Source organism: Desmodus rotundus, chromosome 2 (assembly GCF_022682495.2).
Source record: "Desmodus rotundus isolate HL8 chromosome 2, HLdesRot8A.1, whole genome shotgun sequence".
Lineage (NCBI taxonomy): Eukaryota > Metazoa > Chordata > Mammalia > Chiroptera > Phyllostomidae > Desmodus > Desmodus rotundus.
In genome coordinates, this window is record NC_071388.1 from 32,191,017 (window position 1) to 32,218,558 (window position 27,542).

The 27,542-nt window shown below is 41.8% G+C and overlaps 1 protein-coding gene across 2 annotated transcripts; it reads left to right on the forward strand.

Moving 5' to 3' along the window:
• Positions 1–13,442: 13,442 nt before the first annotated feature.
• On the forward strand, positions 13,443–27,358 carry CLDN11 (claudin 11). Of its 2 annotated transcripts, none has more exons than XM_024560515.3 (3): positions 13,443–13,915; positions 17,165–17,329; positions 26,093–27,358. In XM_024560515.3, exons 1-3 carry the CDS (start codon positions 13,687–13,689, stop codon positions 26,323–26,325), a joined length of 627 nt encoding a protein of 208 aa, XP_024416283.1. In that variant the 5' UTR covers positions 13,443–13,686; the 3' UTR covers positions 26,326–27,358. The 2 variants fall into 2 exon arrangements, with proteins under 2 accessions (XP_024416283.1, XP_053774050.1); XM_053918075.1 differs by having other exon boundaries at positions 13,443–13,620.
• Positions 27,359–27,542: the final 184 nt, after the last annotated feature.

The window sequence follows — 27,542 nt, forward strand, 5'->3', positions numbered from 1 at the left end:
AGTTTTGAAATGAAGTGTGAGTCTTGCAAACTTGTTCTTTTTAAAGATTGTTTCTGTCTTTTGGGAGTCCCTTGAGAGTCCATGTAAATTTTAGTAGGGATTTTTCCTTTTTGACAAAGCACCATTGGGATTCTGATAGGGATCGCACCGAATCTGTGGGTCACTTTGTATACAGTTAGCATCTTAACGGTATTGCCTTCCAATCTATGACCATGAGGTGTCTGTCCACTTATCATATCTTTAATTTCTCTCATCAATGTTTTGTAGTTTTTTAATGTACAAATCTTTCTCCTTGCTCAAATTTATTCTTGAGTATTTTTTTGTTTGATGAATTGTAAATGGAATTGTTTTCTTAATTTCTCTTCTGAATTGTTCACTGCTAATATGTAGAAAATGTAGTTGATTTTTGCATGTTGATTTTGTATCCTGAAACTTTGCTGAATTCATTTATTAGCTCTAACAATTTGTGTGTGTGGGGGGGCAGGATCTTTGAGATTTTCTGCATGTAAGGTCACATCATCTGCAAACATAATTTTACTTACTCCTTTTCAATTTGGTCCTTCCCTTTCTTCCTCCCTCCCTCCCCTCCTTCCTTTGTCTAATTGCTCTAGCTAGAACTTCTAAGACTATGTTGAATAGAAGTGGTGAAAGCAGACATTATTATTTTGTTCTGATCTTAGAAGGAAAGCTTTCAGTTCTTCACCATTGATATGATATAAACTATGGGTTTTCCATATATGGCATACTTATCATGTTGGAGAAGTTCCCATCTATTTCTAGTTTATTGAGTGTTTTTTATCATTAAAGGATATTGAATTTTGTCTAATGCTTTTATTTATTTAATTGAAATATAGTTGATATAACATTGTATAAATTTAAGGTATACAACTTGTTAATTTGATACACTAGTTATTGTGCAATATGCTGTTGAATTTGGTTTGATAGGATTTTGTTAAGGTTTTTTGCATTAACCATCATAAGAGATATTGGTCTGTAGTTTTGTTTTGTTTTCTCTTCATTGTGCCTTTTGTCTTGGTATTGAGATAATCCTGGCCTCATAGAATGAATTAGAGAGCATTCTTTTTGCTTTGATTATTCGAAGAGTTTGAGAGTGACTGGTGTTAATTATTCTTTAAGTGTTTGGTAGAACTAACCAGTGAAGCCGCCTGGTCCTGGGCTTTTCTTTGTTGGGAGGTGTTTGATTATTGATGTAATCTTACTAGTTATGGGTTATTCAGATTGTCTTCGTAAGTGGCTTTCAACAGGTTCAGTGTTTCTAAGGATTTGTTCATCAAGGTTATCTAATTTGATCTATATGATTGTTTATAGTATTCTCTTAAAATTCTTTTTATTTCTATACAATAGGTAGAAATACACCCATTTTTTATTTCTGGTTTTAGAATTTGAGTCTTTTGTTTTCTAGTCAATCTAATTAAAGCTTTTTTGGTCAGTTTTGTTTTTTATCTTATGGTTTTCTTTTATCTTTTAAAATGTTCTTATTTTACTTTTTATTTAAAAAATAATTCTTTTTTTTTTTTGGGGGGGGGTTCCCTTTTCTCTACATCCTCTCCAACATTTGTTTGTGGATTTGTTTATGTTGGCCACTCTGACTGGTGTGAGATGGTACCTCATTGTGGCTTTAATTTGCATCTCTCTGATGGCTAGCGATGCTGAGCATCTTTTCATATGTCTCTGTGCCCTCTGTATGTCCAAGTACAACTTTTAAAGCCTTAGTTAAATTTCTTCCTAGGTTGTTTTTATACAACTATAATTGAGATAATTTTTAGTTTTTTTCTGATTGTTCATTGTTGGTGTATAAAAATGAAACGGATTTCTGGATATTTGTTTTGTATTCTGCTATTTTACTGAATTCATTTATCAGTACTAGTAGTTTTTGGTGGAATCTTTAGGGGTTTCTTTTTTTTTTTTTTTAATTTATTTATTGTTATTTAATTACAGTTGTATGCCTTTTCCCCCATCCCTTCACCCCACCCCAGGTGAACCCACTTCCCTCCCCCCTCTCCACCCTCCCCCTTGGATTTGTTCATGTGTCCTTTATAGTAGTTCCTGTAATCCCCTCTACCCACTGTCCCCGCCCCCACCCCCCACCCCCGCCCTGGCTATTGTTACATTGTTCTTAACTTCAATGTCTCTGGTTATATTTTGTTTGCTTTTTCCTTCTATTGCTTATGTTCCAGTTAAAGGCGAGATCATATGGTATTTGTCCCTCACTTCCTGGCTTATTTCACTTAGCATAATGCTCTCCAGTTTCATCCATGCTGTTGCAAAGGGTATAAGCTCCTTCTTTCTCTCTGCTGCGTAGAATTCCATTGTGTAAATATACCATAGTTTTTGGATCCACTCGTTTGCTGATGAGTACTTCGGTTGCTTCCAGTATTTGGCTATTGTAAATTGTGCTGCTATGAACATTGGGGTGCACAGATTCTTTTGGATTGGTGTTTCAGTGTTCTTAGGGTATAATCCCAGCAGCGGAATTACTGGGTCAAAGGGCAGTTCCATTTTTAGTTTTCTGAGGAAATTCCATATTGTTTTCCACAGTGGCCTCACCAGTCTGCATTCCCACCAACAGTGCACGAGGGTTCCCTTTTCTCCGCATCCTCTCCAACATTTGTTTGTGGATTTGTTTATTTTGGCCATTCTGACTGGTGTGAGATGATACCTCATTGTGGTTTTAATTTGCATCTCTCTGATGGCTAGTGATGCTGAGCATCTTTTCATATGTCTCTGGGCCTTCTGTATGTCTTCCTTGGAGAAGTGTCTGTTCAAGTCCTTTGCCCATTTTTTAATTGGGTTGTTTGTCTTCCTGGAGTGGAGTCGTGTGAGTTCTTTATATATTTTGGAGATCAGGCCCTTGTCTGAGGTATCATTGGCAAATATGCTTTCCCATATTGTTGGTTCTCTTTGTAATTTGCTGCTGTTTTCTTTAGCCATGCAGAATAAAAAATAATTCTTTTAACCCGTGTGTCAACAGCTGACTTTCAATAGAAGGTGGGAGGGTGCTGCTCTGCCAGTACCCTGGCCCAGAAACAGACCATCTATGAATGGGTTAGCACCAGGTTCCCCACGAACATGCATTGCGTGACGGGCATGATGGGCGATGGGATGGCTCCCTTCTTGGCTGCGCCCCCTCCCAGGGACCAGACCAGGTCTCTGCACCAGACCAGGTCCAGACATGAGGCCTGGGAGGCTGCACCATTTGTTCTTTTGTCTTGTGTTGATTTAATTGAGTTTTTTAGATTTGTAAATTCATGTATTTCATCAAATCTGCAAAGTTAACGAAAAATCTCTATGTCCTTTTCCTCTTCTCCTAGGACTCCCATAATGCTTCGGAATTTGTGTGGCTTACTTTTGTAATTTCTATGTATTGATATTCTCATTTTGTTTTTTGCATGATTTTCTTTAGTTTTTTTCTGACGATTTTCCTTTTGATTTTTGGCATATTTAGTACAGTTGTTTTGAAGTCTTTGTGTAGCAAGTCCAATGTCTGGACCTTTTCAAGGATGGTTTCTGTTGATTTTATTCGTCAGAATGGGTCATATTTTCCTGTTTCTTTGTATGCCTTGTGATTTTTTTCTTTGTTGTTGAAAATTGAGCAGTTGACAATTGTAATGTGGTAACTCTGGAAATCAGATTTTCCCCCTTAGGATTTGCTGTTTGTTTTTTTAAAATTTTTTTATTTTTTTCTTGTTTTTGAAGGCTGTGGTTGTCCATTTTTCCATACTACGTTGCAGAGAGTATTCCTTATTGTGTGTGGTCACTGAAATGTCTGTTTCGTTAGTTCATGTTCAGATAATGTTTTGACAGATTTCCTCAATCGCCAGGAGCCAAACAAAACAAACAAAAAAAACCCAACAAAAACCTACAAAAAAAAGAAAAAAAGAAGCAGAAAAACAAACAAAAAAATCCAATCACTTCCCCTGGTCTTTGCAGCTTGGCTGTGTTGGGGCACTCCTTCAACACTTAGCTGGGGTTGCTTTGATCCTAGGAATCAGCCCAAACTGAAAGCTTAAGGCCTTCTCAGGTCTTTTCTGGGCATGCATCTCACCTGGTCATGTGTATGGTTTTTTTTACACAACTGCTTTTGAATGTCCTAATTTCCCCAAGAATCTCATTGTTTCTCCTTCAGTCCTTAGTCTATTGATTCCACCCTCAATCTTTTGCCCCACGCACATGTGAGTCTGTAGTCCACCTTGCGTCTTTTACAAGCAGCACCCACTGTTATTTCCCCCTAAGTTACAAGGCAGGCGAATTGAAGATTAGTCTGTGTCAGTAGTTCAAGTGTCCTCCAAACAGCTCAGAACAGATGTACACAATAATTTGCAAATATGGTCTACTCTGCTCCCTCTTGTTTAAGGGAGAGAATTGGGAACTGGGCTGCTACTATTTCCATATCAAAACTGCTGCACTGGGTAGGGAAAAGGGCAAACTGAACACCCCAAAACTTAAAAAAAATAATTTTGAAGATGGCTTTTTCTTGATTGGGATGTCGGCTTGGTTGCTATACACCTTTGACTATTTCTCAGAACAATGACAAAGTTGGTCACAACAGTTTCTTCCTCCCTTCCTTCCCTCCTTCCTCCCTTCCTTCCTTCCTTCTTTCCTTCCTTCCTCCTTCCTTCCTTTTCTCTCTTTCTTTCTTTCGCTCTCGCTGTCTTTTTCATCTTTTTGGTGTTTCTGTGGAGAATGAGAGCTTGGAGCTTCCTAGTTATTTACTTTGCTTACTACTCTCCTATTTAGCTGCAGTCTTTTTATAACCCAATATTGCAAGTGATATACCATTGCTTCTGTTATATGCTATTGTTCATACAGACTCACCCTGGAGCAGTAGGGAGGCACTACACAAGCCTGTGAATACCAGGAGATGAGGATCACTGGGGGTCATCTAAGAGGTGGCTTACCATAGGGTAGAACCAGAATTTCCCCCCAAATGATCTTGGGTTACACCAGAGTTTTATTCAATACATTGAAGCTGGAACTTTAGTTTGGCTAGCTTTAAGGGAAGGTGTGTACCTCCAAAAACCATGATTACTATTTGCCCTGGCCTGACACTGACACTCTGCTAGAAACTGGACTTACCAGAATATCAGGCACAACTTCTGTCTTTGAAAAAAATCCCGGACACCTGCCCAGATTATTTCAAAGCAGTGTGGCTAAGTTTTTTACAGAGGGCTAGGGGAACATGAGGAGTACATCTAGCTCTACTTGGAGGGTGAGGAGTGTTCCTGTTCCAAACGACACCTGGACAGAATTTTGAGAGATGTGAGCGGGGGGCGGGGGGTGGATGGGGATGGGGATGGGAGAGCTGTGGCTGTGTTAGAAAGCACTATAGTCAGAAAGAACTGTGTGAGGATAGGTTGGGAGCTGGTAATGAATGCAATACTATACTTTCTGAACAAAACAATTTATACCATTGAATTAGAAACTAAACAGTGCAATATGGGTAATTCATTGGTAATTCAAGGCATCATGGGAACCCTTCAGAATTGTCATAGGAGGTTCTTGGGCTAACTAATTTTGTGTGACTAGAAAATAGATGGGTGGAGAAGGTCATGTCCTGCAGGATGAAAGAGGCGTTAAGCCCTTCATAGGGAATGAGAAAGTGTGGCATTTTTCTGTAAGGAACTGCTGAGAAATTCATTATGACTGCTGTGGGCATTGCTTGGGGGATGGGTCTGCAGTGGAGGGAAGGGGTTGCTGTGAAAGTTGTGTCATAAAAGGCCTGTGTGGTTTTGTATCCTAATGGGTTTGAGCTACATTGAAGGGTGAAGAGGACTTCCAATGAGATAGGGACCTAATTAATCATCAGGATAGCCACCTAGTGTATCAGGACATGAGTACTCTTTATAGACTCTTATAATACAAAATACTTAAAACTATGAAATATTTTAAATTAAAAAATTAAATTTTTTCCTTATTATAAAATTAACTCATGTTTGTTATGAAAAGTTGGAAAATGCCTGAAGAACAAAAGAGAGAAAAACCTTCCATCTCATTGCCCAATGGACCTTCTTATTAACATTTCTGTGTATATTTTTCAAATATATTTATATATTTTAAAAACTAGTCTCCAACAGATATTTTGAAATAAAGTTTAGTAATTTGTATGTTGAAATTCATATTTTATAACATATCTACTCAGTTGAACACAAAATGTAAATTGAAAAACTTGAACACTTTAATAATAGATTTTCTTAGGCTTTTAATTAGTAATAAATTTTCTTAGACTTTTAGAAGCTGGATCAAAGAATATACATATTTTAAATTCTTTTTAAAAAGATTTTATTTTTATTTATTTTTAGAGAGGGGAAGAGAGGGAGGTAGAGAGAGAGAGAAACATCACTGTGTGGTTACCTCTTACACACCCCCTACTGGGGACCTGGCCCACAACCCAAGCATGTGCCCTGACTGGGAATTGAACCAGCAACTCTTTTGTTCGCAGGATGGCGCTCAGTCCACTGAGCCATACCAGCCAGGGTTATTTTAAATTCTTTTACCACATACTGCTGATTACTTTTGAAAAGGAGCATATCAGTTTTGCGATTGGTATTTTGTATATTTCATTCTTTATGTTATTTTTATCGAATCATTTTTATATAGCATTAATAGGAGGCTGTGAGAGCCCTCCAGTGGCCAAGTTAATTTCTGCAAAAACATTATCAGTGAAATTTAAGAAAAATGTATCTAGTTGTTAAATCTTAATGGCAAAAACAGGGAGTGACTAGAAATACCTTATCCTGTGGTTAGAAAGGGGATGCCATTTGCTTTCCTTTCAAATTCTTGTTTATCTGCTACCACATTATATAATGTCTTGAATTTCATTGTTGTGGAACAGGAAGGATAAGATTATGTTGGTTTCAAACAAGTTCACAATCAATTGATTAACTATTCTTTGTATAAAAGCTAATATTTATTGAGTACTTACTATGTGTTAGGTGCTTGTCCAAGCATTTTGCATATAGCAATGCATTTAATTCACATGTCTATTATGAAATAATGACTACTCTTAATACCATTTTACTGGCAATAAATAGAATATTAGTTACTAAACAGAGTTACTTAACAAAATGGTTAAATAACTTGGCCAAGGTAACACAACTGATAAGTAACGGAGCCAGGATTGCAACCCCACACCCTAACCACCCTGCTCTAATGTTTCTATTGGATCTTGGGGTCCAAGGATGTTCCTATTCAGGATAATTTCATAAAGTAGAATCTTTATTTATGTAAGAAATGAACAAATAAACAAACATACAAAAGAAAACAATTGGTACAATTGAGACACAAGCTTGTCTTCTAGCAATTTTGTTAATGGAGCAGTGTAGCATTCATAACATAGTTTATGATTATACAGTTTGTATTGAATGAATAACAGGAGGGCACATGACAGTTCTGATCACTTTATAATTCATACATTTGCAGTAAAAGACTTAAAGTTGGACAAATTGTTCAGTATTTTGATCTTCTAGGTAGCTAAATGGAAAGAGCTGCTCTTAATTTCTGAGAGAATTTAATGTTGCTTTGTAGTTAATTTTCTTATTTTTCCCTTTAGTACTTACATACTTTATTACTATTATATTTTTAGAAAATACGATCTCTAGTTTAAGCTAAAATTAAGGACTTTTACTGTTCTTCAGAAAGTATGACCTAATAGGTTGAATTAGATAGGATACATCATCCAGTGTATTCTGAAACTTCTAGTAGAGAAACAAATAAATAGAATTGGCTGTTTGAAGGCAGAGGAGAGAAAACATTCTGGACGGAACTCAAACCTAACATTCCAGGTACAAGGTTTTCATTATTTTGCTTTATCTCCAAGCTACAGGAGGGGAAATTTGGAATAAAATGGCTTCTAAAGGATTGTTATTATAATTGCACCATGAAGGCCAAGAAATGGAATTCCTAAAAGGCAATACCCCCCAGTAGCTGAGTTTGAAATTCCAGGGGGAAGTAATTTGTGAAGGTGCTGCTGCTCTTCTCTTCCTGGAGATACTGTGATAGAGGCCAGCATCTCTAGGTAATCAGACTTTTCTGCTTGAGACCTGAGCACCGCACATCCCTTCTATTGGAGACGGTGCCACTGTATCAAGGATAATTGATGGGTGCCTGAGATCACAAAGGACTTTATTTTGTTTCTTGTCCACTTCTAGACCAGTTCTCATTCCCAGCTCCTGATTTCATCCTGCACCTTGTCTTCAGATTCCCATCTGCTGTGAATGGAATATTTGTGTCTCCTCCCAAATTCATATGTTGAAATCTAATCTTCAATGTGATGATATTTGGAGGTGAGGCCTTTGGGAGGTGATTACCATATTTTTCTGTGCATAATGTGCACTCACGTTTTTGTGTGCATTATGCATGGGGTTATTATACCCATTATTATACCTATGGCATGTAATCATTATACCCATGTATAGTATACATCCTTATTTTTCCCTCAAAAAAATTGGGCAAAAAGCGCACATTATACATGGCAAAATACATATAAGTCTTAAGGATGGGGCTCTCAAGAATGGCATTAGTACCCTTATAAAAGAGACTCCAGAGAACGCCCTTGTCTCTTCTACCACGTAAGGACACAGGAAGAAGGTTGCTGTCTACAAACCAGGAGGAAGACTCTCACCAGATTCTGTTAATCAGTGTTTTGATCTTGGACTTGAGCTTCCAAAACCATGAGAAACAAGTTTCTGTTGCCTATAAACTGCCCAGTCTGCGGTTATTCTGTTATTGCAGCCCAAACCAACTAGACAGAGAACCTAGTGGAACTTGGAGTCTTGCAAATTCAATCTGTCTCTTTTTGTTTTGACCCCTTCAATTCGGCTCCACTGAACGGATTGCTAGTCACTGTGCCACACTCAGGTGTCAGCGATCAGCAAAACAGACAAAACTCCAAAACTCATGGGCATTTCATTGTTTTAGATCTATGTTTGATACATTTGTGTACACTATGAATTTATACTATAATATTCCTAAAAATGTGTGTGTAGAAAATTTTGTATTTTCCGATATTAAAACTCACCAGAAAAATTTATCTTTCATATGAGGGTCTTATTAAAAGTACTTTATTTTTATTTTTTTTAATATTTAATTAATTTATTTTTAGAGAGAGGGGACAGGAGGGGAGAAGAGAGGGAGAGAAACAGTGAGGTGTGGTTGCCTCTCACGTGCCCCCCTACCAGGGACCTGGCCTGCAACCCAGGCATATGCCCTGAATGGGAATCAAACCAGCAACCCTTTGGTTTGCAGGCCAGCACTCAATCCGCTCAGCCACACCAGCCAGGGCAAAAGTACTTTATTCTTAAATGAATGATCTCACCTAAGTAATTTCATATATGTCCTATGTGTATATATGTTTGGTTTCCTAAAGAGGTGAATCTTTTTTAATGTATGAAGAAAGTTTTCACAGAGAAATGTACTTCATTTGGATCTAATAATCACACATTTGGAATGTGGGAAGTTGTCATTAACCTTGTTTCTTTTACACAGAAAATGCTTTGCCAGCCATGCAATGATAAACGACAACCACTAGTAGGCACTGTGAACCCACTCCTTTGGCCCAAGTTTGCTTTCTGCGTGGGCTTTCTATGCTTGTCGCCAAACACATTTGCCAGTACAACATGAATCACACATTAGTTTGACTGACCATTTTTAAGGTAGATTTTAGGTAAATGGCAGAACAGTTAACAGTTTACAGTTTAGTACACATCTGGGATTTAGGGCGTTGACTGGCTCTTTAATCCTCCCCTTTAAGTATCTTCAAATAAGAATAACATTAAGGAACTTATGCTCACGCCAAAGGAAAGACACCTCATTTTTCATAATGGAAAGACTATTGGACCTAAGGCCGGGAGACCTGGAATCATGTCTCAGGTATACCTTACTAGTTCTGTTATATACTATAGAAATGTGAAGAGAGAAAATTACTGGAAAGACCTTTTCCTGGAAGGCCTGGGGACTCACTGTTTACACCTAACCTGGGATGACTGGCCCCTGAGAGCCTGACTCTCACAACTAATGGAGTGCCTGGACTGAAGGAGTACCATGGTAGACCTGGAATGTCAGTTTGCTAAGTTACGCTACGTGGGAAGTCAGATTCTAATCACAAAGAGGGCTTTGGAAGTAAGAGTCATAGCCAAGGAATGTGGGTGGTTTTAGGGAAAGTCTCTTAGTTAAGATAGCTTATGGGACTTCCCCACTATGCAGAAGGCCTTACCAAAAGGACCACATCCTTGGAGCCCCTATACCATCTCCGTGGATAGTAGAGGATTCTCTACTATCTGCCTGTTGGTTCCCAGTTGCCTCTGCTTCCCTGGCTGCCCCACTAACTTTTCAGTGGACATACTCTCTCTCTACTTATGGTTAATTCATAGAAAAGTTTACACTTTGCTGGCCTCCTTTGAGTGGCCATTATATCTGTGCTGGGAGCATTTAGCCATTCATTTTATAGTCTTTCCCATTAATAGATAATTATTTTTGCTTTAGCCTCTATCAAAGGCAATACATATTTCTAAATGCTTTATACTGCTTATGAATAATACTAACTGTAGCTAATATTTATGAGTGTCCATCAGTGCTGGGAACTGTGCTATGTATGTGCTTTGTATAAGTTATCTTACTTAAGTTTTATCACAATAACCTTGTAGGGGCATCTGCCGTTCTCACTTTACTGATGAAGAACCTGAGTGTAGTAAAGGGTAAGGGACAGCCCAAGTGATAAAGTCAGAATATGAACTCAGGAGGTTCCATTCCAAGATCTTAACAACTTGACAGACAGCTCTTTCTGCCATTTAGTGCCTGAGTTCTGAAATCTGGCTTTATAAATAGCTGTGTGTTTGTGACCTGTGAGTAATCTGGGCATTGTTGAATTCTTATTGGTATTGGTTGAATTTTTATCATTAGACTGTCAAATGCTATTGGAGTCACAAGAGCGCAATGAAATGATGTTGCTTGGGTTTTATATTTCATGTTTCACTTAATACAAAAGCTGTATTTTTTTAAAGTTGTAAGGAAATATCTGAAAATATCCAGATCAATAGACCCTGTTGATGAAATGCTCCCAAACACAATGAATGGCTCCCTAATAAAAGGGATATATATGAGGTCTGTCCAGAAAAAGTCCAACCATTGTTAATATAACGAGAATGGTTTGTTCAACATCGGTGTAACCTGGCAGCCAAGGAACTGGAATGTATGTGCATGAACAATGATGACTTCACTGTGGGGGTGGTAGATGTCACTGAGTGAGCATGTGTACTGTGTGGCCATCGCATTCAAAATGACTGAGAGAGTAGAGCAACGGATCTGCATCAAATTTTGCCTTAAACTTGAACATTCCTCCATGGAAACTATTCAGATGATTCAGAAGGCCACAGCTGTGGGCAACTGGGGATTGGCAGCTTCATCACGACAATGTGCCCACTCATACATCATGTCTCATGCAGAGTTTTTTGGCAAAACATCAAATCACCCAGGTGACTAAGACCCCTCTACAGTCCAGATTTGTCACTCTTCGACCTCTGGCTTTTCCCAAAACTAAAATGACCTTTGAAAGGGAAAATATTTCAGACCATTGATGAGATTCAGGAAAACGCAATGGGACAGCTGATGGCAATTGGGAGAACTGTGTGAGGTCCCAAGGTGCCTACTTTGAAGGGGACTGAGGCGTCATTGTCCTGTGTGCAATGTTTCTTCTATCTTCTTTAATAAATGCCTCAATTTTTCAGGTTACATGGCTGGACCCTTTCTGGACAGACCTCCCTATAGTTTCCACAATCAAACTTGTATGAATACAGGAAAAACATAACAAAAGCAAGAGTTCTGAATCATCATGTTACTATAACACTAACCTAGGTTTATTGAGCACTTACTTTGTACCAGACATTATTTTAAGCTCTGTATGTATATTAACTCAATCATCAAGAAACCTGTGAAGCAGGCACTATTTTTATTTCCACTTTACAAATGAGAACATTGAGGCCCAGAAAGGTAAAGTAACTTGGTCCCACAGCTAGTTAAATAGTGGGACCAGGTTTTGAACCCAGGCACTCTCGCCTTCTTTCTTAACTGTTGTGAACTCCTTAAGGTGTAGGCAGTCTACACACAGAGATATTGAATATTTGACACTCTGTCGTCTATCACCGAGCCTTTTCTTCTTGTGCACTTGATTTCTTTGGGGTCTCCTCAGGGCCAGTCTTCCTTGGGTGACATGGTAATTTGTCCTGACCCCCAGTATTAGGGCTAGCTGCAGGAAACCTCAGTACCTATGATTTAAGATCCATATCTTAGTGTGTTGAGTAGGAAGATTTTGTGCTCAATAAACATGTTCTTCACATGTTTAAATCTCATGGTTAGTGATTGAGGGGGATAAGATAAGCCACTGGTTTCCAAGGGGGTTAGAACTGTTTAATATTATAAATGTAGGCTAAGGAGGACTTCTCTGCATGATGGAAAGATGCATATAATGGGTTTTATTTGAATGACTGGAGAGAAGGTAGGCTAATGTAGATGACAATGATGATAGCTTACATTTGGAGAGCACTCTGGGCCAGGCAGTGTTCTCAGCAGAGTGCAGATATTAACCTATTTACAGTGACCCCAGAGCAGTCAGCCTAGCTTTCACTGAGTCAGAAATGGGACACGTGAGTACTTTACGAATTTTCAGGGGGTGGTAATGCCTAGTGGGAGGGTGGGTGGTGAGATAGGCCCTTGGAATCTACTCCTTCTCAGCTGTGTGAAGTGAGCAGCTTAACCTCTCTCATGCTGATTTCCTCAGGGGTATTGTGTCAACAATTATTCCTACCACAAACGGTTTTTAGGAGAGTTAGTTAATGAGATATTTTACGAGGTAATACATAAGTATAAATGCATGCACATAGTACATGACACAGCTGGGAAAAAGAGTTGCTATCGTCGTTATCACCGTTATTACGGTCATGGACGCCTGCGATGATTTTCGACTAGAGAAAGGATCCTTTTCTTTCAACTTGTAGCTATGGTGTGCTGAATGCTTCGCGTCTGTGCCTTAGGGCAATTCCCAGCTCGTCAGTTACAATCCAGCGGGCGAACTGCATAGGACGCCCACGGGAGCACCGGGGTCCCTGCTCGCAGCTGGGAAGAAGCTGAGGAGGGATGGTGATGAGAGAGGCAACAAGAGAAACAATTCCCAACAAAATAGAGCTCGCGCCTGACGCGAGACCTCTTAGCGCTCCGCATTTCTTGGACCCGGATAGAATTACAGTATTTTACTTTCCAGCACTGACTTCGAGATGCTCCAGGGGCCGGGCGATGCGACCGCCCCCTCCCTCACCCCGCTCCGCTACACAACCCACACCGGACCCCGCCCCGCGATTGGCCGGCTGGACCGGGGCTATCGGGGATTGGCGCTCGCGGCCGAGGCTCCGGGGTTTAAAGAGGGGGCGGGGGCTGGCAGCCCAGCCGCACTCCCGTCCGCGCCGTGTGCTCAACGCAGCCCCAGCCGTGTCCTGGTCGCGCCGTCGGAGCTGGGCTCGCAGCCTCTCGTGGCCTGACGCCGCCTCCAGCGTCCCGCAGCGGGCTGTCGTCAGCCAGCGGCTGGCGAGCGCGCGCGAGTGGGGACCAGGACAGGTGCGGTCCAGCCCGGGGCGCGGGCACAGCTAGTGAGGGGCGAGGCGCGGGGACCCTAGGACAGCTATGATGGTGGCCACGTGTCTGCAGGTAGTGGGCTTCGTCACGAGCTTCGTAGGTTGGATCGGCATCATCGTCACCACGTCCACCAATGACTGGGTGGTGACTTGCGGCTACACTATCCCTACGTGCCGCAAGCTGGATGAACTGGGCTCCAAGGGGCTGTGGGCTGACTGCGTCATGGCCACGGGGCTGTACCACTGCAAGCCCCTGGTGGACATCCTCATCCTGCCGGGTAAGGACCCCCGCCTTGCAAGTGGCTGCTCCCAAACCCTTAACCCTGGGGCAGACGGGGAAGGGGGCACTAGGCAAAACATTTTGAGCCCTTGAAGCTGTTGGGCTTACTTTTAACACCGTGAGTCTCGCCTTGTTGTAGAGGAACTGAACCTCTCTTAGCCACAGCTTTCTTGCCTGGAATTTGGAAAGGTAGTGGTGGCCATTGGTGGAGTCACCCTGAGAAGTTAACGACCTGAGACTTAGACACATAGTGGCATCCCAGCCCATGTGAATTACTGTCTGCACGCCTGTCCCATGCTCCTGCTGTCAACTGACCAGAAGTAGTACTTCACTTCCTAGCCCGGCCTGCTCCCACAGGTACCCTGCTTTCCCGTTAGATTCTATGCGCAGAGGCCAGGAGGAGAGAGAGAGAAACGCCAAGCATTGCAGCAGCGAGTTTCCCTGTCCTAGTGGGACGTGGGATGTGGGACAGGTGACGTGTCCTGGCAAGTTAGGGCCCACCTAGCTCCGCCAGGTCGGTTCCCCGCAGGCCCTGGAGCCCGTCTTATTTCCCCGCCCCTCCTGTGCCCCTGCCGTGGGGGCGTCTGTCTGCCCTGCCCAGCCTCCCCGCCCCTGTAGGGAAGAAGGGGCGTCCCTGGAGGGCGCACCCCCAAGGGTCACCCTCTCCCGTCCAGCTGTGTCTTGGAATGGGTAAAGGAGGGAGTCATTGGCCTCCAACCCCTCCCCACTATGGCCGCTGGCTGGGGGGCGGGGGGGGGGGGGGACATCTTCCCTTGCTGTCGGGTTGAAGAAGTCTGAGCAATAGTTCCAATTCAGATTTAAACCTCGAACTAGTGGGATGACTGACGACGTCGCAGGAGCCCCTTCGGATTGCCTGCTTGGAATCTCTGTCCTGCCCCGCGGATATATCAGCCCTGGCCAATAGTACACGATTGCCTTACGTCCTGCTAGCCTTTGCTGGGCGTGCGCATTTGAAGGCACAAGGCACGTCCCAGTACAAGGCAGTATCCTTAACAAGCGAAGTAACCCGGGCCGGCCAAGGCCCCCAGTCTGGGAGCTGGTCTCTGTGCTTCTTTCCCTCTCGGATGAGCTTTGCTGCCCCTACTGTAAGCCTCTCCTTCAGTGCCTCCTATTAGTCCCTGTAGTCCGAATCAACCCCCTCCCCCACTTCCTCCTTGCTGCCCTGATATTTGGCTCTTATCCCCATCACAGCACACTTTGACTTGATTTTTGTTCATTGCTCATAAGCCTCTTCTCCAACTGCATTTGGGATTCCTGAAGATATAGGTGACCTCCTACTTTCTTTACATCCTCTTCTGGACCCAGAATCGCTCCTGGCACGTAGTAGGTGTGCACAATGCATGCCAGCCCTGCTCCCAGGTGTGGACCCAGCTTCCCTTAATGCTGCTGTTGGTAGCCCTTGGTCAGACTCCGGTCTGTGTCGGATCCTGTGCGCAGGATCTGGTCATCTGAACAAGTAACCAACCTCTATGAACCCCAGCTGTCTTCTTTTAAAAGTTAAAATCAAACTAACCCCCTCTCTTTCAGGGTTGTTTTGGGGGTTAAATGAGATGAGAAATGTAATACTCTTTTTATATAGTAGATGCTCCAAAAAAAGATAGCTATAATTTTTTTTGAAAGCTAAGCAAGATATTTGTAGGAATCTTTGAAGCATAAAATTATTTTCTGCTTCCTTTCCCTGAAATTAAGTTTCCTAAGCGTACAGTGCCCAGTGGTTTATTTTCAAAGAACATAGACTGTCTGACAGAGGGAGTATGTTTTGGGGAGGGCCAATCCTTCCTGCTCTCCCTGTCCTTTGCACTTTGGGTGGGAACAGGGACAGATCTCAGTCTCCACGTTTTGTTTCCAGACATGGCCTTCACACCTAGCATGTGGACATCCCGCACCCTAAATTCCAGTACCCCAGTTTCTAGTTGACCATCTCCCTTGTGTCAGCCCTGGCTCTCCTACAGGCTGGAGGGGCACAGGGCTGTGGTCAGAGGTCCTGCCCCAGACTTTCTGTGGGCCTCTTCAAATGAGTCGATACTTGGTTGATTGGTTACCTTTAATTCTGAAAAAGCTGGGATGGGCCGTCCTCAGAAGAGTACCCTGGTGGAGTCGGGATTCTAGCAGAGCATATCTTCTTGCCAAGAGACAGTGTTGCAGTTGCGTCTTGGTGCACAGATCAGGCTGGCCAGGTTTGGTGTGAGGGCCCTGGCATATGAGGCAGAAGCTGGGGCTCATTTTTAACTTTTTCATGAACTCTGCCCCGCTGAGGCCATGCTACTAGCTCTAATTAGCTCTGAGCACCTCCCCCCCACCCCCCCACAAAAAAGAGTAATAAAGACAACTTTTTTTTTTTAGAGGAGGGAGAGTGTTTTAATGAGAAACAATGCATTTAAGTTTGTCAAATTCTCCCAGTATCTTATCAGAGTTATTTTACATAAATATTGTAATATCATACTGTTTCTTAATAGAGTTGTTACCTGTCATTTTATTTGACACTATAAAGTTTTGGTAGTTTTGCTTCTCTCTTATTATTCAACTTGGGTATCAATTATAATTGTATATTTACATACACAGCAGGCACTGAGTTAACTCCAGGTGTCTGCCCTCTAGGAATCCCTGGGGCTGGAGAGATGCCTTTAAAGCAATGATAATGGAGTAGTAACACCAGTTAACCATAGCTATCCTTTTAGAATGCTTAGCATGTGCTACGCACTATTCTAAACACCGCATAAATTAACTAACTTAATCTTAGTTGAATTCGGTTAGAGTGATGTAGGTTTTATTATTATTTCTACCCTATAGATGAGGCAAGTAACAAGACACAGCAGTTTAGTAACTTGCCTGAGGTCACATAGGTAGAGTGTATCAACAACAGATTGGAACCAATAGCCCATCCATCACAGAAAGCTCCTTGGAAGGTTTGAGCTTTATTCTGAATCTTTCACAAGGTGATATAATAATGTACTTGGACTCCTGGCCCCTTCATCCTTGAAGCCTGGAGAAGTGGTCTAAACCCCAGATCCTTGTTTAGTCTCTCTATCCCTCAATCTCCCTTTTTTGTCACCGAGTCACTTTAAACATTGAACATGTGACATGATCATGGACCACATTTAACATCTTCTAAGGCCTGGAATGGGCAAGTGGGAGGAAGGCAAGGGGCCTGGAATTCCTGTGAGGCAGGGCTCAGAGTCCAAGGGGACCCTTGGTCTAACCCACCTGTCTGCTCTCTTGCTTCCAGGCTACGTGCAGGCCTGCCGAGCCCTGATGATTGCAGCCTCGGTCCTGGGTCTGCCGGCCATTCTCCTGCTGCTGACGGTTCTCCCCTGCATCCGAATGGGTCAGGAACCTGGCGTGGCCAAGTACAGGCGGGCCCAGCTGGCTGGTGTTATGCTCATTCTGCTGGGTAAGACCGCTTTCTAGGTGGCCCCCAACCCTGAGTAAATGTGATGAATGTCGGATCTTGCTGTTGCTTCATCCAGTTTAAGAGATGCCTTGGCTTTTGCAGGGAAAGCCAAGAATCCCCTGTGGAATAGACCCCCCACAATGTGTATCCCTTTGTGTTTCATGGGCAGTTTACACAGAAGAATAAGTCGTATCTGTGCGGGGAGGGGGTGTCACTGAACACAAACATAAGTTAAGGAGCAAAAGGCAAAAAAAGGATTGTGAGGGTAGGAAATACCTAAGGGAGAGACCAGAGGACAGAAAAGTGGCTCTTCACTCAGGTTTCACAGGTCCCATAGCAGGTCAGTAGAGTCAGAATTTCTGGGTATAACCAGAAAAAGATATTTTATCAGGTGACTTTTTGTGTAGTCAAGATTGAGAACTTCAGTTAATCTAGAAAGGAAGAATAGAGGAAGAGGAGGGCGATGGAAAAGTAAGATGCCAAGGGTAGCAGATCACTAGGTGATGAGTCAACCTTTTATTCCATAAGTATTCTCTGAGTGCCTCCCGAGTGCCTGGCACCCTGGCGGACTCTGGGGGTGTTGGAAAAACTGTCAGTCTCTGCCTTGAGTGTGCCTGGACATCTTGATAGTGTGTGGTATGTGCTCACCTTAAAAAGCTGCATACACTACGCACACACATGGGAAGGCACCTCAAACAGACCAGAGGAGTGTCCAGAGCAGAGGATCCCAGTGACGCATTCTGAGAGTTGGAGAGAAGTGGTCAGGTCATGGGCCGGAGGGAGGGACAGCCCTGGCCCAGGAAACGGCATATATTTGTTCAGATTTTCTGATTACTCCAGCACACAGAGGGCTTGATTTAACCACCTAGGGAGGGTCTTTCTAGCTCCACGATTTTCAGTGATTTTATGTCTCTCTATTTTTTTCTTGAATGCCAATTCCACTAACACTTCTAAATCCTAATAGAAGACACGAATTTTCAGGACTCTTGTTGTAAAGTGCACTGATACATCAGTGAGGAGAAACTGGTGTGGGTTAGATATAAAGTCACGTTCTCCCGCGACAAGGAAATCCCATCCTCAAACTGGTATCAGACTGTGTGCTTGAAGGGGGAGGGTAAGAGCCAGGGTTCTGTGTGGGTCATTGCCACTTAGTGATGGTCACCCGCAATGACACCAGTGAAGTGAGGGGACATGAGAGGTAGGAGCACCATTTCACAAGATGACAAAGGAATGCAGGTTTTGGAGGGCTTGTGAAGCCACAGAGAATTCAGAGGAGGAGCCTGTGTGTGCGTGCGTGTGTTCACAGGAGTGAAAAGGCCAGGACACCACTGTAATTTCCCAAGAATAATCTGGACATGGATGTTTTGGTTCCAGCCACAAAGAATGTGTGTGGGAGTGCCACAGCAAACACACAATCACAGCATCAAGTGCCTTGTCTAACTCACGGGGTTCTGTTGACAGTCAGGTCTTTGGATCCCCATTCCCTTTCCAACAGGCAGAACAGAAAAAGCTGTACAAGTAAACTTGTTTGTAGAATCCAGAAGACACCCATCTCATCCTAGACACTTGCCTGTGTTTGTGACTTTTCTCATATTCTCATGGAAGCTCCAGAAGGCTCTCTCTTTGGCTACGAGGGTGCAAAGCCAAAGATGTGTCTGCTGTATTAGGGGTTCACCTTTAGAGACCCTGGCCTTCCATACAAGTGCCGCAGAACGCCCACAAGTAAGCGAGTACATTAAAACCCCACAAGACCAAACTCAAACCCTGTGGAAAATAAAGATATAAAAGCAAAGCATGTATAGACACACTGGTAATTTTTAAAAACCCCTAAAAGCAACCTAATTGCCTAGTTGAATAAGAAGGGTTATTTGAAAAAATAGCAACCACTAGTTGTTTGCAACTTGCCTAGCTGAATTAAATACAGTTTTCTTTACCTTTTTCAAAGGGTTGGTGGATGTAGGCAGAATCATAGGAAGGAAAGTGAGGTGAGGCTGGTATCAGTCTGTTTGCTGCCTGGAGTGAAGTGATGGAAAGGGTGATGGAGGGGGTGCTGAGTGATCTGAACCTCAGGGAGGCTACACCTTTCTGGCCACTCTGTTAGGACTGGAGGGAAGGCACCACTCCTTGCCCTCATGTACCTGGCATTTTCAGTGTTACGGGCTTCCTCTTTGATTGCCCCTGTCCAGATTTATGTCTCAGGGGGTGGCCACTTGCCTTTGGGTTGGATGTTATTTTGACTGGAACAAGCTAGCTCTAGAAATGTAAAGCTCATTGTCTCAAGTATGGCACCTGCTGGTCTCCCTGAGGCCTTCTCTCCACAGAGCCGAGTGCCTTGTTTTCCCTGCTGGCAGAGGGTGGGAGGAGCAAGAGGGAGTGAAGGGTCCCTTTGTGTGGCTCTGGACTGGCTTCTGTCGCCTTCCCTCTCCGCTTTCCCTCTCTGGGAGAAGCCAGTGCTGGGCTCATGCTGTGGTCTAGGGGCCAGCAGTGGTGCCCCGGCTGAGGCGTGGTCAATGACCAAAGGGGACCAGGCAACATGGGGGTTTGGGAGTCTAGGAACTGGAAACAGTGTCAGAGTTAATCTTGATATGGGAACTGTAAAAACGGTTAATTAAAATCTGTTCTTTCTGACCCTGAAAATCTTTAATTATTTTTCCCAAAGCTTAGAATCATGATGTCTGTTGTACAACAGCTTTATTTCTCAGCAGTCTAAGTTTAAGGGTGTGAGGATTCATTTCCTGTTGTTGGGGAAGACGTGGAGGCCCGAGGCTGTTGGTTTCTTAAGCCAGATGAGTAGCTCAGGGAGCAGCAGGCTCCTCAGATCAGAATGGATCCGAGGTGAATCTAATCTGTGTTTTTTTCACAAGCCCCTGCTGAGGCAGGAGGTAGCTGTGCTTTATCTTAACATTTGGAGTCAGACCAACTGTGCTGAGTCTCGGATTTACCACTTTCCAGCTGTGTGAACTGGGGCAGTTACTTAGTAGGGTGTTGGCACATAGTACATGCTCAACAGATGGTTGCCATTATTATTGCTGTGGTTGGTTAGAGGAACGAGAGAGCTAACCCACGGGGCCGTTGGGCATTCTTTCCACCACGTATAATTTTTGCAGGATACTCTCCATGCGTGGAACTAGTAAGGAGAGACCATGGTCTGGTCCTGGAAATGCTAGGTCGCAGTCTGCGCTAACGGAAATAGTTCCTTTGTTTACTTTGTAGAAACCAGAGTGTAGGGATCCATAGTTGGAATTCTTTGCTTATATTACATCATAAAAAGCCACCTTAAGCTACCAAACTGAAAATGCTCAAGTTTAGTTCTGATTCAGTCTAATGCTTATCTCACTATAAGTTAGAAAGTACCTGATTCAGGTGTTTCTTAGAGAGATGGGATAGGAATGGAAGGAAAGAAAATATATTTTCCTTCTTAGTGGAATCCTTTCATCTTCTCTCCTCCTTTTAAAAAATGGTCCCAGGAATCCTGTTTGTACTGGAAAAAGTTGTTTTATCTTGGAACTTACAGGTTAGCCCTGAAACTGTAGTAAAATAAATGACGTGTGCAAATGTGGGACAAATCGAGCTCGTCGTGCACACAGAGTTGGATGTCTCAGAGGAGTGGGAATTCTTGGGTGTTGCTCTTAATTGTGGGGCCTTAAGAGAATTGTTAGAACAATTCTTCCTCCAAACTCATTATCTTTATAGAAACAAGTCCCTAATCTAAATCAAATTTCATGTGAGTAATGGAAAGGATGTGGCATCTTAGTATGGGTGTGGCTTAGAATGACTTTATCAGTAAAATTGGAGGAATTACTGGTAACTGCTTTATGAGATCTCTCCTGTCTCTAAATTCTGTGATTTTTTTAAAAAATTAACAAATAACCACGAGGCTCGCTTTGAAAAATGGTTATAGGAAAAAGAGAACATACTGATGTATGGAACAGAAATAAAGGGGAAAATGCTGAAAGCAGGCCAGGAAAATGATGTACTCAAATATTCCACTGACTTGATGATTGCTGTAAAAATTAGATGTTCATAAAACTCTGTGTAAGAGGAATATGTCCTTTGGCAACTATGCTTTCTTAAGTCAAGGTTTAGAGAATGATAAATAAAGAAAAACAAAAAAATTTCTAGTTTCAAATTATAAGGAAACATCAAATAAATATGACTCCAACCAACAGCTTTTCAGAAAAGTCATGTCTGGTTGCCTTGAGTTAACTGGCTTCTTTGTGAAAAGCTGACGCTGGTTGCCATATTGATCGTACCTAGTAACAGTATCTGTTGTAGAAGACAATGTTCAAAACATTGTAAAAGGTTAACAGGAGAGGATTTTAAAAAAGCTTTTATTGTGGAAAATTTCAAACATACACAAAGTAGAAAGAGTAGTCTATAAACCCCCATGAGCCCAAAGTCATCCTCAATAATGATCAAATCATGGCGAACCTGCTTCATCTATGTGCTTCCCCTTTTCTTCCAGCCCCCTGATTTTTTGAAGCAAATATCAATAATATTAAGGAAGACTTTTTTCCAGTGTTACTAATATAAGTCAGATTAGTTTAAGTGATTTTAAGGAAAATATTGCTTTGTGTTAGAAATGATGCCTTGGAAAGTCCGTTCAGTGCTTCATACTGAAGCCTAGAAAGCGAAAGCCTGAGAACAGAGGCACTCAGGCAGAGGAGGAAGGCAGAAGTAGCAGGGGCTGGTCTTCTTCTGTCTTTCTGGGCCTCTTTGTCTGTCTGTCTGTCTCTCTCTCTCTGGTTTTCCTTCTCTTTAAGTTGTTACCCCAAACACACCTGTACTGATTTCATTTAGCATCATCACATCTATTTGTCATCTAATTCCTAAAGGGATTAAAAGTGCACTTACCTTTCATTGCTCTAAAATTGCCTTGCCAAATGTTCTCTGTGTCTGGCTACATGACGATCATTGCTAACTTTTAATAATGGTGTATTCTGTCAATTAAAGAACACATAGTTTCACATTATTTGACACTTATCAAGAGAGGCAAACATTTTTATTGAATGAAGAGCAATGAATTTTACCTGTAGAGGACCAAGTCCAGATGAATCTTTATCTGCATAGTGAAGCTTTTTCTCCCTTCTCTCCTCCTTTTGTTTTTGAAGCTAAGAATATCTCCAGTTTTCACTTGGCATTCCCCTCACAAATGGCAGATTTTATCCCCTTGTGCAGGAAACTGTTGCATTTTCTGAAGTTAGTGAAGAGAAACAGACTGAAAGACTCGTGTTCAAACTTCCCTGTCCTGTTTTTAGATATTTAATTTGAAAACAAGTTTTGTTGACATGAAAGAAAAACAATGAAAATCCCCTTTGTCTTTCTTCAGTTTCCTTTACCTTATACATAACTGTGACTTTTTAAGAAAAACATTTAAAAATTGTTCTTAAATAATAAAGAGGACCGTTATAAACTGCCCCTTCCTCTGTGTGTGTGTGTGTGTGTGTGTGTTCAAATAGAAATAAATCCAGCAGGTCTTATATGCCTTTAAGAAAGCTAAAGATTATTGCCAGTTCTATTAGTTCACATCATTTAGTTGAGTAATGATTTGACTTTGAATTTTAACTTTATTGATTAAAACATCCTCCTTTCCCTTCAAACCACTTCTCAAATTGAATAAATTCTCCTTCTTCAGTTTGTAAACATCCTTCATTGTGAGTTCAGTTGAAGGTCACCGTTGCCAGTGAACCTCTCATTTCCTTTCATGTTGCATGGCGGTCTGTCATCTTTCAGTGGTTTTGATGTGGTTCACCTTTGAGAGCCACAGGAATTCTACCCAGAGTTCATTTATCTACTAGGAAATAAAGAGCCTGCTGGTGCTCATTTGCCTTGTTTTGCCTGGATTATAAAAGAAAGCAATCTTTAATGAGGTAAATCATGAGCTTGTAACTTTAAGTGTGTTAAAGTGACATAGTAAGCTATCGTGACTTTGGAAGTTAGTTTTGGTGGGTACAAAGTGGAAAGTAGAATTGAGATTACCTCTCATTCGTCAGTCTGTCTGTCTATCCATTTTCCCATTCACTCATCCACTCCTATAGGTTCTTTATTTAAATGTTTAGACATTTTTTCTGATTTTTCCTTTTTCTAATGAATTATATTGGAATAAAGTCTAACAAAATTCCTGAAACACTCAAAATCAAGATTGATGAATACTTTTAGAATATTTATTGAAACTGATTCTTTCCCTATATGAAAATAACCTTGTTTTATTAGTTTGCTTAGGAAGAGGGGAAGAATTAAATGAAATTAGAGGTAATTTCTAATCTTACTCTATAAAATCTAAACCATATCTGAAAGTTAAGTGAGGTTTACATGAAATATGGACAATGCTTGTGTGTGTGTGTATGTTTAAATATAAACAAGAAAAAACATAAAACTTAATTTAACTATAAGTTGTTTGAAAACCAGTTAACTGTTTATAGGAAATACTGGTTGGATTGAACCAAATCAGTTGTTTGGGAATCAAATCCTTTACTGCTGTGGAATTCAGGTTTATACTCCCCACCTTTTCCCTCTAATCAGGCTTGAGTGTTTGGAAGCTCCTATGTTACTGTTTTTGCCCTTAGCGATAAATTCTCCCTTTTGGGGTCTAGGGGCTTGTAGCTGAATTGTCTCTTTGGCTGAAACACTCTAGAAGAGGATTCTGTCCCTTGTCTTGATAAAGAAAAAGATTTTCCTTTGCGCCTTGCCATGAGTATGGCTGTGACAATAGCCAAGCAGTTCTCCAAGAGTGCCAGATCTGGAATCTGTGGCCAGGTGAATAGAAAGAAAGACTTCTCCCTGTATCTCAGGTATTTAAAGCCCTGGCCTGGAAAGGGAAGATTTGATTAGTACTGGTCCTCTTGAGAACATTCTATTCAGGGTACCTTATACAAAAATATTACAAAAGCTGGCGTGATTCTGCTTACTCTTTAGGAAAAATGCATACATTAACAGATGGATAGATTTCAGCTTCTTAGATAGTCTATATAAACTCCTTAAAGTATATGAATAGTTCACAATTAATGGAGTGAATTTAGACTGTTAGAGAGCCAATTTTAGCAATTCAAACCCAAATTTACTTTCTCCCTCTGACTTCTACTTGGGATCTATACTTTTAAAGGATGGAAATCGCATCTCTTTAGGTTTATCTAAACCTAGCTTGTGGGGTTGACTTAATATGTTGTCAACAAAGACCTGTATTACAAGCTACATGACAGGAAATGAGACAGTTCTTTGAAAATGGATAAGATTTAAAACTTTTCTTTAGTTTAGAATTAATGTGTGGGGCTCTTAGAGTTGAGTGCTTATGCTAAAGAAAAAATTATATTCTCTGTGGATATACAGGTAAGTTAGTAAATCACTCAGTATGATTAGGAATCGGAAGCTTGCTGAGTTGAAAGTGACAGGGGTACCCCAGGTAGCACACATTGCAATGCCTGTCTTGAATTCATTGAAGGCTTTATGACTAACCATTGAAAGCATCATCATCATCATCATCATCATCACTATTACTACTATTATTTTGATCTGTCAACTTTAACATGCCATCCTAACTTAAAGCTTTAACTAAAATTTCTGTCCTGCGTGTAGTTCGTGAGCATCTAGATGATAACAAGGGAAGTTATGGCATTATTTTGTCCAGAGCTGTGTTGTTTAGGACAGTAGCCACTAGCCACATGTGGGCATTTGAATGTAGACTAATCAAAATTCAGAATTCGGGTTTTCAGTCTTTGTAGCTTCATAAGAAATGTTCGATAGCCTGTGTAGCTTGTGGCCGTCCCATTTGGCAGTGCAGGTCTAGAGGTAAAAAAATTTTAAGTCTCTGTAGGCGCTTGCCTGCCCTTGTTTTGCGACTTTGTTTAGGAGGAGGGAAAAAACTAAATGATGTAGAGGTGATTTCTATCATTAAAATCTAAGCCAAATCTGAAAGTTGGACTGGTTGGTGCAAGACCATAAGTTGCCGCCATTCTGATTCACCACCACAAGTATCATTACCATAAAATCCCTCAATGGGTGGACTCTTGCTCCAAGGACTGTTGTTCAGGTGCACGTTGAGATTTTTGTGACTGTGAACAGCATGACACCAACTCAAACTCCTGGCTGACATAACACTGATGCCTAGCAGTAGTTCACCACAGTAGGAGAATTTTCACAGCTTTTTTAGGTTTTTGTGCTGCGAGTTGACTAAATTGAAAAAATAGAGTGGAGAATTGAAGCGGGCGCTGTCCTGTGTCTCACCCCGAGTGAGTCAGGCTGTGCAGTCGTTCCCCTGGGGCGCACCGACCGCATACCGCGAGCTTCATGTGAGCTGGACACTGACTTTATGCAGGTAAGGCACAGTCCCCGCTGTCTAGGAACTAAGAACTTAGAATGGAAAATAGACATGAAAAGAGATAATTATAATACAATCGGGTAAGTATAATAATAGTTATAACTATAGATACATAAGTCAAGAATATATATATTTATATAATATATGTAAGCAAATTCAAATATAGTATTTGAGATGTGATTGATTACTAGGTTTTTACATTGGAGTTCTTTGTCTCTCACCTGCTGAAAAAGTAAGGACATGGAGTGTGACACCACCTTTTGATCCGCTTGTTCTATAGATGCAAACCTTTTGGTTCAGACTGTGGAGGGAGCAGAGCTGTGTGACTTGAGTATGTTGGGGTTGGTTGGAAGCCAGAGACGTGTGTATGAGGAGTGAAGAGTTGGCTGCCCGCTGTACTTGGTGTGCGATGGAGGTGCCCAATCACAGCCTTCTCCATGTCTCCCCAGCTCTCTGTGCCATTGTCGCCACCATCTGGTTCCCTGTGTGCGCCCACCGTGAGACCACCATCGTGAGCTTTGGCTACTCCCTCTATGCGGGCTGGATCGGAGCTGTGCTCTGCCTCGTGGGTGGCTGTGTCATCGTCTGCTGCGCTGGAGATGCCCAGTCGTTTGGGGAAAACCGTTTCTACTACTCTTCGGGCTCCAGCTCCCCCACTCATGCCAAGAGTGCTCATGTATAAGAGAGCTGCCAGCCTGCCAGCCACGGAGGTGCTGTGGATGCTGGGCCTGTGGCCCTAGGTTCGCTGCCCTAGTTGGGGAAACCCCTCCTCTGTCAGGCTCCAAAGCCAAAGGTCTAGAACAGCATCCTCTCTGGCATTTTGTAGTCTTAATACCACCCCCCCCACCCCAAATCCCATTTTGTTGCCTTAAAATAAATCTTCAGCTCAGATAATGCCCACATGTTTTTCTCATGGTTTTGCCCACTATTAGCTCTTGGGCGTTCTTTTGTTGTCCATAAAAGTTATACATTTACATTTTTTCTCTCTCTGTCTTTAAATTTTAATTATCTTGCAAACATTGCTGAGTTGGGCGTGGAGGAGAGAAATAAAAGACACTTTTCAAACTGTTGTTACAGATGACAATGGGAGCCTCATGAAGATGCCTCTCTGTTCCCTCCCTCCCCTTCAGCTCCGAGGTCACTTAGTTATAAGCTAGAAAGATAGAATGGGGCACACGGGGTGGGGGAGGGAGGGGAGTCCTGGAACTTTCCTTCCATGGGAAAGTCTTTTGTAAGTTGAGGGCATGGGGGTGGGGATTTTTTTTTTTTTAGTTTGTGATTTTTACATTTATCTGTACATACTTTTTCAAGATTGATCATTTTTATAACCACAGTTTTCCTGAAATTCTCAATGTAGTATGAAGGAAATAAACCAAATAGACTTTCATTATGTGATAGATAACAGCGTGAGTGAGTATAACCCTAACTGGCATTCCATACAACATTTTTGATTTCTAGTTTGTGCGACGTAGCTTTTAATTCTACACATACATCTGCTTCAACGTCACACACTATAAAAGCTATTTTTTCCTTTCTCCGTTTCCATGCTGTTAGCCATCTTGAAGTGGTTCCTGTTTAACATAAATTGTACTGTTGAATTTGGCTTTACGGGTGTAAACTCTGACGGTGAGTCAGTCTCTGAGACCCCAAGCTCTCCAAACCTTGATGGTGCATTTTGTTCCTGAAGTGAAACCTGTGCAATAAAATAACAGACTGTCTGCAAAAGTGGCCTTTAATGTTCTGTTGTATCCAGAGGTGTCACATATTGATGTTAAACAATTTCAGTGGTCTCTAGTAATTTATAGGGACCCTGATCAGTGATGCGAGAACAAGTCATTCTGCCCTGCCCTGAATAATTAAAAAGTTGTATTTTATTCACTATATCAGGGTGGTAATGTG